Here is a 14,049-nt window from a genome sequence, read left to right as displayed (position 1 = left end):
CTAAACATTGTTTGGCACTCATTAGACTACATACACTGCTCACTTCTAGGGCAGGTAATAAGTAGGAGATGTACTTCCCTGATTCCCTAACCATGTTTCTGCATTTGTTATGTCTAATTTTGAAATTGTGTCAAAATGAGAAAAATACATAGATTTCAAAGGTAATTCAGCACAATATCTCCAGATCCCTACATTTTAGATTGCTGTTTCTCCCTCCCTTCTCTTTGGTGGTGCTTTAGGAGACCACATAGTTTACCTATGCCTGCAAATAGCCCTGCTGTAACATCCTTGTTAGTCTACAACTAAATACATATTTTGTTTTGTATACAGTCCAAGAAGAGTCCTATTTTTATTTTTGGTCATGTCAGGTTTCCTCCAGCACAATGAAATGGAATACCACACAGCCTTAAAAATGCAGGTATCAGCTATAGCAGAGCAGTTACTAAAACACAATACTACAAGACCTTTAAATGTAATGCTCTGTAACTTAATTATTTATGTCTCTGCTACTTAACATTAATCTTTATTGATCCATTTTCCTTTTATGCTTTACATTGATGGTACATTAATTTTTTAGATTATAGGAAGTATGAGCCTCTTATTTTTTTGTCTGTGGTGATTTATGTGTATGCTTTTAGAATATGGAACATCATGTCAGATATATCAGTCAGTGGAATCACTATCTAATGCAGAACAAAGTGTTTAAAAATAAAATTGCTATTTATTTATATTCATCACCAGGATGATTCAGACTGGCATCGTTACAAAGAATGTGCACAGCTCAATTGAAGAAGCTTTTCACAGTGTTTCTATTTGTGGCTGCAAATCACTGGGGGTTATTTAGCTTAGCTATACAAAAGATATTTTGGGAGGTGGCTTTCACCATGGGTTCATTGAGTCTTCTTGTAGTGTTAGTAGTATTGCTGCAACCTTGTGTTCCTGCAGTTTTTGTTTTTTTTTACATCCTTTGCGTCTTATATATGGTTTCACCATTCGGATCTACACTCAATCTTCCTTTTATTCCAAATTCTAGTCTTCTGCTATCACCTTCATTATCAGCTGCCAACCTCATCACTCCTTTCATCCTTGCCACCTAAGTCATTTGCTAGCCCAGTTATCAGATTTTGGCTTTCCTGTGACCTCTCTGCGACCATGTCTTCATACCTTTTGCTTCTTGATATGGTTTGTAGAGTTTATTCTCAAATGTTTCTAGCACAGGCCAGTTAAAAAAAAAATAACTCTACCGTTTCCCATCTTTTGTTGTAAATGCAGAGGCACAATAAAACAAAAAATTAAACTAGATAAATAAATACAATTTATAAAAATAAATGTAAAATATAAAATAAAAAAATAAAAATAAATTTCAACTACGTACCACACTGCAAGGGTTAAGTGCTCATTTTGTGTAGGGGGCTCAAATAAAGCTGTATTACTCATTATACCTAATTAAGGATTCACAAAGCACTATGGTCATCTCCTTTTTGGCTGACACCTGCTGATTGAAACTTTGGACTGAATTGTACGATAAAGGATGGGTCATTCGATACATTCAATTTAAGCTAACGATCTCTGTATACAACAAACTTTTTACATCACCATGGTTAAGTGAAAGTACAATGCAGCATGTGAAAAGAAGCCTAGAGCTCTACCTGCTGACTGGATAGAAGACAAAAAAAGACAAACAACAAAAAAGCTGAACTCTAGACAAACAGCTAAGTACACAGATGGCTTACACATATGACAGCTCTTTTACCTGCTAAAAGGACTTTTATTTCTGTCCACCCAGTCCTAAGATTTACATAGCTCTGCCACACAATACAGTCCTGTCTGGCAGGATCTGGGACATTACATTTCTCTGCTGCAGTTTCACTTTCACTTACAAGACTCCTCCTCACCCCTCCCTGTGACTGGGCAGTGGACGGAGAAGCAGCACACCGATGAGCTCATTTCTCTGCCACTTGGTTTGCTCCTCCTGTCAGTATGTCCTTGCACCACAACACACTTAATTGACTCCTTGCGCTGTTTCAACCCTCCCCTCTCTAAGCTCTGCTGTGCAGAGAATGCAAGAGGCTGATGCCAAATCAAGTTAAGGTACTTACACAGCTTGCATTGGGGAAAAAAAAAGGATGAATTAATAATCACAAAGATGTATGTGTTTTTAACTACCTGGGGTTCAGCTTTAAATTTCATTTGGTACTCCTGAACAGAATAAATAAATAAATAAAGAATAGATGTTAGAAATCCATACACATCCCCATTAACATAAATTGAGAAGTGCTTAGTACTTTGAGCTTCTGGTTGATTTACCACAGGAGATCGGTGGACAGAAGTTCAGTCTTCATAACTCTCCATCCACAACCCACCATCAGACTTCTTAATGCAATTTTGTGAATTTTCAAATATTTTACACTAGAGACTGTAAAAACAGGAAGACCACTCCAGAAACTGGGACTGGAAACAAGTGGGTAGCTGTTACATGTTCTCATTGTAAAAGTGACCACTTCTATCACTTTTATAGTCGACAGAAAGCCCAACCTAGATTTTTTTTTCTTTTTATCATAAATGTGTGTCTGCTGCTGCTGCTATGTGCACCATTGTCAGCCAAAGAGGTAATTAATGTTTTAGTGGATTTTGTAATATGGAAGTGTCATATGTTGATCGTGTTGTAGTCTTCTGTGTCTCAGCAGTTTGTTCTTTTTACATGGCAGCACTAGGAGGTTTTGTTTGGAGATTCGATGTGATGACAGCAGAAAGAAAGTGATGGGAACATGTATGTTGTAAGATTTGTCATTTGGGTTTAATATTGGGTCTTCACTCCGTTTTCTTTCTGTAGTTAATGTGTTTCTTCTTTCTACATCACAGTACACCATTGTGATAACTCACTGTATTACAACCTTACCTGCATGGTAAAGGAAGTCACAAAGAGTGGGGTTTAATCATAACCTATACCACCACTGGCATTGCTTAGAAGGTATGTCCGTTCAGTTGTCTTCCTCATCACCCCAGGCTCCCTAATACCCACAGTGTCTAGTATAAAAATATTAAACATAGTGATAGGCAGCTTTACTGACCAGTAGTAGGAGGTTGGTTGGCTGCCCATTCACTTAGTGTATATTTGCTTACCATTGCACCTTAAAATTTGAAGCACCTTAGGTCCTAAATAGGACAGTTAAAAACCTTTGGTGCTGTAGGGTACTGTAAATTGCAGGTTACCTTTAAATGAACAGTTAGTGAGCTTAAAATCAGTGTTTTAAAACAACTCAAAAACCTTAATATAAAATTTTTTTTAAATCAATACATATTAAATTAAAAAATAAATCAACACCAGTAGTGCTAGAGCTCTTTTTTGTGGGTACTTGCTGATACAGAATACCGATACCAGCATCCCAGTGTACTGCGGGATTGGCCTTGGAAGCCGGTGTTCTAACAAAATAACACCGGTTTCACGTTCTGAGGCAGCCTGGCTTCCAGGAAGCTGGACAGCACGTCCTGACCAATCAGAAAACCGGGCGGCGGGCCATTAACATGCCACCTGGCTTCCTGATTGGTCAGGAAGCCAGACTGCCTAGTAACAAGTAAAGCCAGCTTCCTAGCCAATCAAGGAGGTGGGCCATGACATGCCGCCTGGCTTTCTGAATGGTCAGGAAGCCAGGCTGCATAGAAATAAGTGAAGCTAACTTCCTAGCCAATCAAGAAGCCAGCAGGCGGGTCATGCGGCGCCGCCTACTTCCTGATTGGTCAGGAAGCCAGGCTGCCTAGCAACAAGGGAAGCCAGCTTCCGAGCCAAGTTTGGTCATGATTGGCTGGGATGCCGGCTCCCTTGCGGCACTGCCGGTCGGAGGGAATCTCCCTCTGACCTGAAGTTCCGGTATCTGGGTAAGTATCGGAGCATTTGGGCAAGTACGAGTATTCGGCCAAATACTTGGTATCGGTGCATCCCCAGTAATAATAATAACAATGAAAGTGCTAAAACAAGCAAAAGGGTTTTTTTTTAAAACAAAAGAAAATCACTAATTAGTACATAAAGAAATCTAAGTGAATATTACAGAAAATGTAGAGTAAAAGAGAAAAGGTTATACATTACCCAGAAAGACCTTCTTTTAAGTCTTGTATCTTGGCTGGGGCTCATAAGAGAGCTTGGCTACTGCTTAGTCCTTTTGGCTGCAGTCACCGTTCGCAAACATTTTTGGGCTGGATGATTACCCAGTGGACTTTTGTCAAGACAGCAGGACATACAATTCTGCTGCACTCCCTGATATCCTCCAGCAGATGGCGCCGTTATATTGCAGTACAGTTCCTTTACCATCCCATTTGGATACAGCCTGCCCTGTGTTGAATAGCAAGCATATGTGATCGGCATCACAGAGCATCTTGTGGGTGCATTGATATGGCATATTTTTCGAGGAACTCTAAGGCAGATATAACCGCAAGGAAACACTGCCGAGTGCTGTGTGTGTAGTCTTATGCAAGAGGTTGAATCTCTCATTTGTGACCCCCTGCCCCGCCATGAACATTCTGTTGGGTAATCCTGCCCCATTGGTCTTAAGGTGCATTTAGTAGTCACAACGGATGACCTATTGATAACTGAAATAACCCATCTTCCAGATCAGACATCTAAAAAGATATGTCAAATTACTGTTTTATAACTTCACATATATATGAAAAATGTTGCACACTCTCTACACTTCTTTATAAAATTATATTTGCTGCACAAGCGCCGGTGAATTTTCTTTGCTTTTTTACTTGATGCAACTAAATCTCAGAGCCACAGCACTGTTAGAAAACAGTGCTAACCTCTAAGCACCCATCCAGCTTATTCTCTGTTCATACATTAAACATAGGAGTGGATTGTCAAATGGGCTATTGATGACATATCTTCTAAATGGAGCCATACTTTCTTCAGATTTGTTTGCACTTAAATATCATTTTAATAAAGCTGATATTTATCTTGAATGTTCTGTCATCCTATTTAAAGTTGTAATAGTTAAATGAGAATGGAAATAAACTTGCCCTGGCAAGTTACAGTGGAACAAACTATTTTCTTATTACATGTATTAGATTTTTTTTTTGTCTCTTGGTAATGGTTGTGTTCATGGACATTAACTCCCTAGGTGCCAAGTCACTTTAATCCTTATTGCAGTGTGTATTTCTTATTATAGGCATAGTAATCCTTGAATTAATTAACATCCTTAATCTCATACTTATAGGAGAATTATGAGGTGAGTGATTTTCACTCAGCCTCATAATCTGAGCCGACCTGTGACAATGAAACTGTCGCAGGTCGGCTCAGTAGATCGGGAAGTGAGCGAACACATACCGGCGCTCGCTCACTTCTCCATCCTGTGCCGGCAGAGAGCCGTGACAGGGGAGGGACTGGATTCCAGCGCTGACTGGGGAGGGGGCGGGTACAGCTGGGTGGATACAGACATAATTGTCGGGATCCATTCCGGCTGCGGCGTCTCAGTATACCGTGAGCTGTAGCTTGCGGTATACTGAGCTTTGAGTGACGGGAGGACGCTAGTTTGTATCCTCCCGTTACCCTTAGGAGAACTATGGGGAAAGCCAAAACCCCATAGTTCTCCTTTAATAAATTAAGTCTTTTTTACATTGACAGCAGCCAATCAGATTTTACTTTTCACTCCTAAACTGCACTATTGAAATGAAGGACATAACATGAATGGCCTTGGATATATACCTATTCCCTTTGTAGAATTGTTTTGCAAATGAGCTATCAGAAAGCAGATCAGCACTGGAAGCAGGCCATCAGTGTGTGGTTCATTGAAGGGTCAGCTACCTGTTTTGGGTGGATACCATCTATGCAAAGACCTATGTAATTCTAGATGGCTTTGACTTGACTTTTTATTTCAATCTTAACTAGAGCCATAACTTAATTTTTTACATTTTTTTTTACATTTTTGATAGAACAAGTAAGCAATAGAATGCCTGTCCTTTTTGTATTGCTGCCAGTGACTCCATTGGGGATAATCTTTCCTTGCCTTATATCCAGTGACACCATGACCAGAACTGCGTGAGTGTTACCAGGACAGGAAGACAGAGACAGTGATACAAAACTTTAAAAAAAGAGATGTTTAATCCATTCTCAATTGACAGGGTAAAAAGAAAAGGTGGTGGTGTCCATCTCTATGTGAGATGCCATCTAAAGTAAGGATAAAAATATGGCCTTGTCTGTGGGGAAGTTTGATGTGTCTGAGGCGTTATGGGTGGTGTTACAAATGAATGCACTTTCTGCTAAGATAACTTTTGGAATTTGTTGCAGGCCTCTCAGTATTAATGAGAAGATAAAGACCCTGTTTCTTTCACAGAATAAAAAGGAATACAAAGGCTGGAACAGTAATGATTATGGGAGACTCCAACAACCTTGAAATTGACTGGTGTAATGGCCCTGCTGAAACAAAAAGGCAATTATAAACTTATTATTAGACAACTTTAAGGGGCACTTTATGGAAGCCCTAATTAGAAATGATGCTTTGCTGGACCCATAAATCTTAAAGAATGCAGAGCTTATTACAGATGTTCATAGGAAATGGTCATAGTTCAAATTAAAATCTGTGTAGCAATCCCCTGACCATGATTTAATTTCATTTAAATGATAAATAACAAGCGGGTACTGGAAAGACAAAAACACATAGAGACATATTTCTTAAAACAACTAACGTGATGTTTACCAAACATTCATTCAACATGCCCTGTTACAAAGCCTTAGTAAGACCTTATCTTAAAATGACACCAAATTCAGCAGTTAAATCTAAAATGCATTTAAGTACCTTAACTATTAAAGGAGAACTATGAGGTGAGTGCTTTTCACTCATCCTCCTAGTTCTAGCCAACCTGTGACAATGAAACTGTCACAGGTCGGCTCAGTAGATCGGGAAGTGAGCGAACACATACCGGCGTTCGCTCACTTCTCGAACCTGTCACGGCAGAGAGCCGTGACAGAGGAGGGGCTGGATTCCCCCTCCCTGCTCTGATCCTCCAGCGCTGACTGGCGGAACGGACGGGGGGGCGGATGCAGCCTGCTCTGCCTCTAGATAGGCAGAGCCAGCTGTCACTCACGCAGCTGGGCGGATCCAGAAATATTTGTCGGGATCCGTTTCATCTGCGGCGTCTCAGTATACTGCGAGCTGTAGCTCGCGGTATACTGAGCTTAGGGTGACGGAGGGACGCTAGTTGGTGTCCTCCCGTTACCCTTAGGAGAACTATGGGGAATAGCCCCATAGTGGAGAACTATGGAGAACTATGGGGAATAGCCCCATAAAATGCAGCTTATTTGTGTATCACTCAGCTGTAGATCCTCAAATCATCTCTGCATTTGGGGCTGACACTGTCCTTCCTTCAAGTGGGTGGCTACTTTTGTTCCCCATAGTACCTGTGTGTGTTGTAAAGTAGCCAAGCTCACTCATGTGATAGACTACATTCTCAATACAAATGAATAAACTAAACGTGAGTTTGTAGTCCATCACGGGAGTGAACTTGGAGCAGTGGCTATTTTACAACACACACAGGCACAGGGACCATGGGGAACAAAAGTAGCCTCCCTCCAGAAGAAAGGACAGTGTCAGCACACATTCTAAGATTTGAGGATCTACAGCTGAGTGATACACAAATATGCTACAGTTGTTGTTAATAGTTAAAGGCACTTGAATGCATTGTTTTTAATTTTACTCCTGAGTTTAGTGTCATCTGGGCATGTTGGGTATCGTTTTACTCGTTGTAACCTCATCTTTTATATTTCATTTAAAAAATGGGTAATTTGTTGTGTTTTGGGGCATTTAATTAAATTTGTCACTAAATTTTGGGGTTTAATAAGGAGTTGCGCTAATATTGCGCAACATAAAAATTTTCAACTACCACCATTTTATTCTATAGGGTCTTGGCATTCAGAAAATATATAATGTTGGGGGGTTTTACGTCATTTTCAGGCCTAAAATGTGGAATATAACATGGGTGCAAAAATTGAAAAAAGGGCCTCAGTCATGAAGGGGTTAAATATGCAGTTCAATTTTAGGTACCAGCTTACAAAAACAATGGTGTGGAATTGGTAGGAGTGCAGAGAAAGGCAACTGAATTAATAAGGGTCATGGAGGTCTTCAGTTATGAGGAAAGTGCTGAACTAAATCTATTTAACTTTGTAGGTTGGTTTAGAGTTCTGAGGATGTAAGTACAATACAATTAAGACAGAATGGTATTAGAGAGCAGCTGTAATCTATTTACAAAGTTTATTTGACACAAATTAGCATCATTGATTTTGCCTCCTGGTCAAACTGCTTAGAGTAATTAAAATACAGACCACATTGTCAAAAAGACCAAAAAGCTAAAACATGCCCTATTCACATTAGTATCTGAATACTGAAGTTTTTTTTTAACTTTACCTTGATATATAATGGACACAATGGACACATCAGGGGGTGTGCAACTGAGGATGAATTTTCTCCATACTCCACATTGCCCATCCTTGCAATTTGCAGGACCAAACTGTCAACTGACAGTTCAGTTCTGCAGATTACACAGGGAGAGCACAGATTGTTTTTTCTTTTTTGTTTTAGCCCCCAATTAACTTGTTACCTATTTATTTTTTATTGTTTTTGTATGAACATATAAAATCGCATTTGTGTTTTGCAGTGCTTAATTAAAATAATGATTTGTATCAAAAACATTAATACCTTTATTAAAGTTACAAGTTAAAATTTTAGTTAACCCTAATTATTTTTTATTAACACCATTTTCTTCCCTTGGCTTACTTTTTACTGTTCCTGAGTAAACCTTTTACATTTTGTGTTTTGTTTATGTTTGTATCAGTAAATTAAAAAAAGTTGGTGGTGCACTTTGGCATCCTTTGTGCTAGTACTGATTCAAAGTGATGTAAATCACAAGTAAAAATCTGCAGCCAGTTTAGAGGTGTGAAAATCAGGCCTATAATCAGATCAATCATCTGTTGCCACTTCTAACGAGGGGATCTGCATGTCTAGTCACCAGAAGTTTGGCCATACAATAACACATTTTTATTGTCAGTTGTAATAAATGAGCTGTCTATTCTTGGGACAGTAACAAGTTCAAATCCTGAAAAATAACATAATTAGTGAAAATCAGATGCATCTTTGGTTTCAGTGTAATTTGGCAAATGTCAGTCAACTACAGCTTTCCTCACAATATGTACAATGAGGGTTATGATGGTATATATTGTGAAATAAAATGAAAACACTTGTCATCTCTAGCGTTTAGGGCAACAAAGCCACAAGATAAACATTTATGGTCCATTCGGTTCCTCTCGTAGTCTGGAGTTGACCATTAACTTGATATTCCAAATAAAAAGCAAAGCCTGTTCTATGGACTAAAACAGACTGTGCACATATAAAATTATATTAAATATACATGCTCTACAAAAAAAGTCAAACAGCTACTTTTTTTTTTTTTTTTATTACCCAAAACATGATTAAATCACCATGGTACATTAGATTAAATTAAAACCTCTGTTCATTCTATGAGGAGGCTCTCTAGTCCTGTACAGCTCTACTCGTTTACACATCAGATGACCTTTCTCAAGGGATGGACATATCATGTCACACAGTCATGGATTTGTGGAGGTAACTTGTTAAGCTCAAAATAGTCTCCTGGAGTGAAATTTGAAGCATAGATCAAACATTGAATTATCACCTATAAGGCATCTACCAATATGTGTCCAAAGTTCAACAAAAAGAAAGGTGACCAGTTAAAATCTGCAGCCAGTACCTACCAAGATAGTGCTCACTTAGTTTGAAAGTTGGTTCTCACACTCTTAAGATAATATGTGCATCACACAAGATACAGGTTTACTGTATATTCTACTCCTCCATATAGAATTTAGGTTTATATATATGACACTTACACCTACTGCAGGCGTTTCTCTCTCAGTGCCTTATACTTTTGCACATACAAATACACATAGAGTGCTTGCACCTACTGGGCTTTGCAAGACTTTGACATTTGCCTTCCTTGGAATAAACATCTGAGAGAAAAGACTACTACCCCTTCACCCCAAATAGGCACAATGTCTTGCCTGATTCCTTCACTGCCATAGTACTAGAGTCTGGATTTGCTGACAGGTCCTTGTGTAAACACTACAAATGGTTTTGACTATACTATGTATTCTTAGATTCATCTCTATGGTGCTTGTATACTAAACACCTTATTTGGGAAACACATATACTTTATTATTTGTTTGGGGCAAAGTATACGTTAATTGAAAATTTTCTAAGTATTAAAAAAGGAGTCAGTGAATTTCACAGGCTGCCCCCATTAAACAGCATTATACCCTAGCACAATCTTGTTCCGTTAGGAAAGTGTGACTGTTCAGTGCAGAATAAAAGGTGTAAGAAAATACTAAATTCACACATATGTTTCTAATTTGCATTTTTGCTTATTAGACAGCCCCATGTATATTGAAAGAATACCATGTAATTAAAAGATTCCAAGTTACCATGTTGAAGTGAGTGAATCTGTAGTTGCAGAGGAATGTAGTTACATACAGTTGTTGTTGTAGTACAATGTTGTGGAATTCCAGTCTTTAAAAAGGGAAATTCCACTTTAAGAAAAAAATAAAATAAAACGCACACTTCTTAATAAAAGAAATAAAATGGAGACATTTGCATTTATTATGTTTTTAAAATAAAATATGTTTTTTTTTTTAAAGTTTAAAATGCGCTTTCAGTTCGTTCCAGTGCATTTGCATGCACTTTTGATGCGTTTGCATGCATTCCAGAGCAGGTAGAATAGCGCTTACTGCAGTTTTTTTACATGCTCTGGAACTGAACGCTGCGGGGTGAACTAGAGCCCAAAATACCATTGGAATACATTGGTCGCAGTTTTGATCCGGTCTGTAACAGATCTGCTCTGCTCCTGGAACGCGCTTGGTGTGAACTAGCCCTTACACCCCAAATATTAGTGTAACATGAAAAATGTCCAGAAGGATACAGTATGTCTGAGTGGTCCCTAAAATGATACACTGGATAGGCTTTTGGCCCCTACAAACCAGCTGATACTTTCAGGCAATTTGGCTATTTATAGCACTGTTGGCCTTGTTAGTGAGCAAGTGATAATGAGAATTCAGGAGTGTTCAGTGTTTGTTATTGCACATAGCAAATTATCAACATGAGTGAAACTGTTTGCAACTGATGGGTAATGTTTTTTACTTGATTTAAAAAAAGGAAAACCACTTCATACATCTGTACTGATTAAAAACAAAAGCAGAAGAGCGCCCGACCCTGCGCGGTATCAACAGGTTTATTTAATGAAAAATAATGCCAAAACTACTCACATTTGTAGCAGTGTATATGCTTTGTACAATCGCCACACACGATGAAGTACTTTAAAACAATCCAAGTGAGCAAACACAGAGCCTGGTCGGTGTGACGGAGAACGCTGATGGGGGGCTGCGACGGATGGCGCGCTTCAAGGGCACACCCCCTTCTCAGATCCTACACTACCAGAGCTAGCTTGTTTCTATAAGACTTGAAAGACAACCAGTCGGATAACAGAAGTTCCAGTGCTTCTATTGGTGAGTGAGGGGACCATTCGGGTGCTATGAAAACTGATCTCAGCAACTCACCCCGTCTCCTTCCTCAGGTGTCATCTCAGAATTCTCAAAAGAAATAGCCATGTATATACGCCTTTCAAGACAAGCGAGCTGTTATTCTTATAGTAAAGCATCACTTTGTATATGCATAAAAAGTTATTAAATATGACTAAAACATTTACACTTCCCTTTCAATGGCTAAGATCTCCGAGTTATAAGCCATTGACATGCGCCAGAGGATCTTTGTGGATAATGAACATGTGTACTATTTAGTCAAAAATTCTCAGGAATAAAATAGTCCCAGACCAGCAGATGTTCAGTGGCTATGGGGATAAACACATCTTTCCATAGTTCCACTGGAAGGACTAGATGTCTTTCTGGGTTCACACCTAGGCGTACGCAATATGCGCGTTTGCCGCGCATTTCGTGCCCCGCATTTTTACCGCGAGGGCTATCCGGCTGTATCCCAAAGGATACTTTCAGCAAATACGCCCCAAATAAGCTCCTGTACTTCTTTGGGCATAGGGCGTTTTGCAGCGCGTTCCTACACGCTGTAAAACGCCCAGGTGTGAACCAGGCCTTAGGGTTTGTGTAAATTATCAGTAATTTAAGTCCTGTACCTCATCAGCTCGTGGTTGTGATGAGTGCCGATTCTACCTTACCCTAGAATCAGTGCTTCTAAGCGTTTGACTTTTTACAGAATGCTGGAGAATGCAGCAGAAGGTGGTGTGCTCCTTGCTCAAGCTGACATTTGCCTGTGTGTGGTCATCCTTTGGCTTGGTTGCTGTGAATGCATTTGCTTCCATCAGAGAACAATGCTTACTTCTTGATCATAAGTTGTCTGAGTCAAAACCCGTTATCACTGATGTTTTCTGTGACTGTAGCTGTCAGTATACATTGACAACCATGCTTTTCTAATATGCACTCAATATATTGCTTGCAGCATCTGCAGTGCATTCAGAAAAAAAACATCAAGGTATACTGTCGGCTTTTATCACAATAAAACTGTGCTCTTAGTTCTGGATATTCACTGTTTACATCCTGTAATTTGTGGTCACTTCAGTGCCAGGTAATTGGCTATACTTGCTTGGCACAACTTGAGTTTACACAATATAAGGAGACATTTACATCAATCCATGTTGTAGTAAAGCTGACATTCTAGTGTCCCTACTGCAGTTTCACATGGTTTGTTTTTCTTAGATGTACAGGTATACACACTAGGGCAGAGTGGAGAGGAGAAAAAAAAATAGGTACCCTTAGCCCTGGAAATAGTTTACATGGATCGTAAATATACATGATATATGATACCGGGTATGTGGCAGGCAGAGGTGTGTTTTGCAAAACAGTAGTGTAAATATTTTTATGGTTGATGTACTGACTAGCTTTTAACTTATATGTGGTCTAGGTTTTGAATACAATGAACTGATTTGTGAGTTGTAATTATATGTGTTTATGTTAATGTTGGCACTTGAAAAGTCTCATTTAAAGTGTATTGTTAATACAGTAAAAGTACGGGTCATAAAAATTCATGCTGGTGGTGTGCCCTGGTAGAAACTGAACCCAGGACCCTTCTGGACCAAGACAAGTATGCAGACCACTTCAGCCACTGTAAGATTTTAAACTTGAATTCCAGGCAGATGTAAAGGACACAACAATATAATCTGTATTCATTAATACATCATCAAAACTGCTTGATTAAATACAAGCAGTGCAATTACCTGGATTTGACTTGGCATCAGCCTCTTGCAGTCTCTGAGTTTAGATTAGGAGAGGGAGAAGCTGCACAAGAACACACTGTTGGGAGGAGAGGACAGAATGAAAGAGATGAACTTATTGGTCTGCTACTTCTCATTTTGCTATTTTAGTAAGTTAGAAGGGACGGTTACTGGTCATCTTTCAACATATATCAATAGTATTTTGTTATGCATTGCACTTTTGTTTCTGAAGTTCTCGATGTCAGATGATGTTTCTGTGTTTTTAGTTTGTGTTTTCCATTAGTTTATGCGGGTAGTTACCGATTTCCCCTCTGATGATTTATGTTCTCTTCCTGCACAGGAGGCTACATCAGCAATTTGAGAGCTACAAAGAACAAATCAAAAAAATAGGGGAGGACACAAATCGGTATCCTGGGGAACACAAGGATGATGCTCCAACGTGTGGAATCTGCCACAAAACAAAGTTTGCAGATGGCTGCGGACATTTATGCTCTTACTGCCGAACAAAATTTTGTGCCCGATGTGGAGGCCGTGTTTCACTTCGGTCAAACAATGTAAGTACACTTTCTTAAACGTCTAGTATTTACATAGTAAGGGTTGATTTAGGAGCTTTTTAAAAAAAATTCTTAATGTGATTCTATGGTTGTGCTATATAACACTCAAATACATTCTGAGCATCAAATGTGTATAAGAAATGTTTGCTTATAAGCTCTTTGGATGAATTATCAAAACTCCTCCCATCCCAATGCCGAAGGTTATATGGCC

General features: G+C 39.1%; 1 protein-coding gene across 1 annotated transcript in view; it reads left to right on the top strand.

Annotated features, from left to right (window-relative positions):
- RIMS1 (regulating synaptic membrane exocytosis 1) overlaps window positions 1-14,049 on the top strand; it is a 285,605-nt gene that overhangs the window by 53,345 nt on the left and 218,211 nt on the right. The window contains exon 2 of the mRNA XM_018566132.1: window positions 13,625-13,838. Within this exon, the coding sequence (XP_018421634.1) occupies window positions 13,625-13,838 (214 nt within the window). The remainder of the gene's footprint in view (window positions 1-13,624; window positions 13,839-14,049) is intronic.

This window comes from Nanorana parkeri, unplaced genomic scaffold, assembly GCF_000935625.1.
Source record: "Nanorana parkeri isolate BGI_ZX_2015 unplaced genomic scaffold, ASM93562v1 scaffold921, whole genome shotgun sequence".
NCBI classification, from domain to species: Eukaryota; Metazoa; Chordata; class Amphibia; order Anura; family Dicroglossidae; genus Nanorana; species Nanorana parkeri.
The sequence above is the reverse complement of the archived record's forward strand: the minus strand, read 5'-3'. Positions and strand labels throughout refer to the sequence as shown.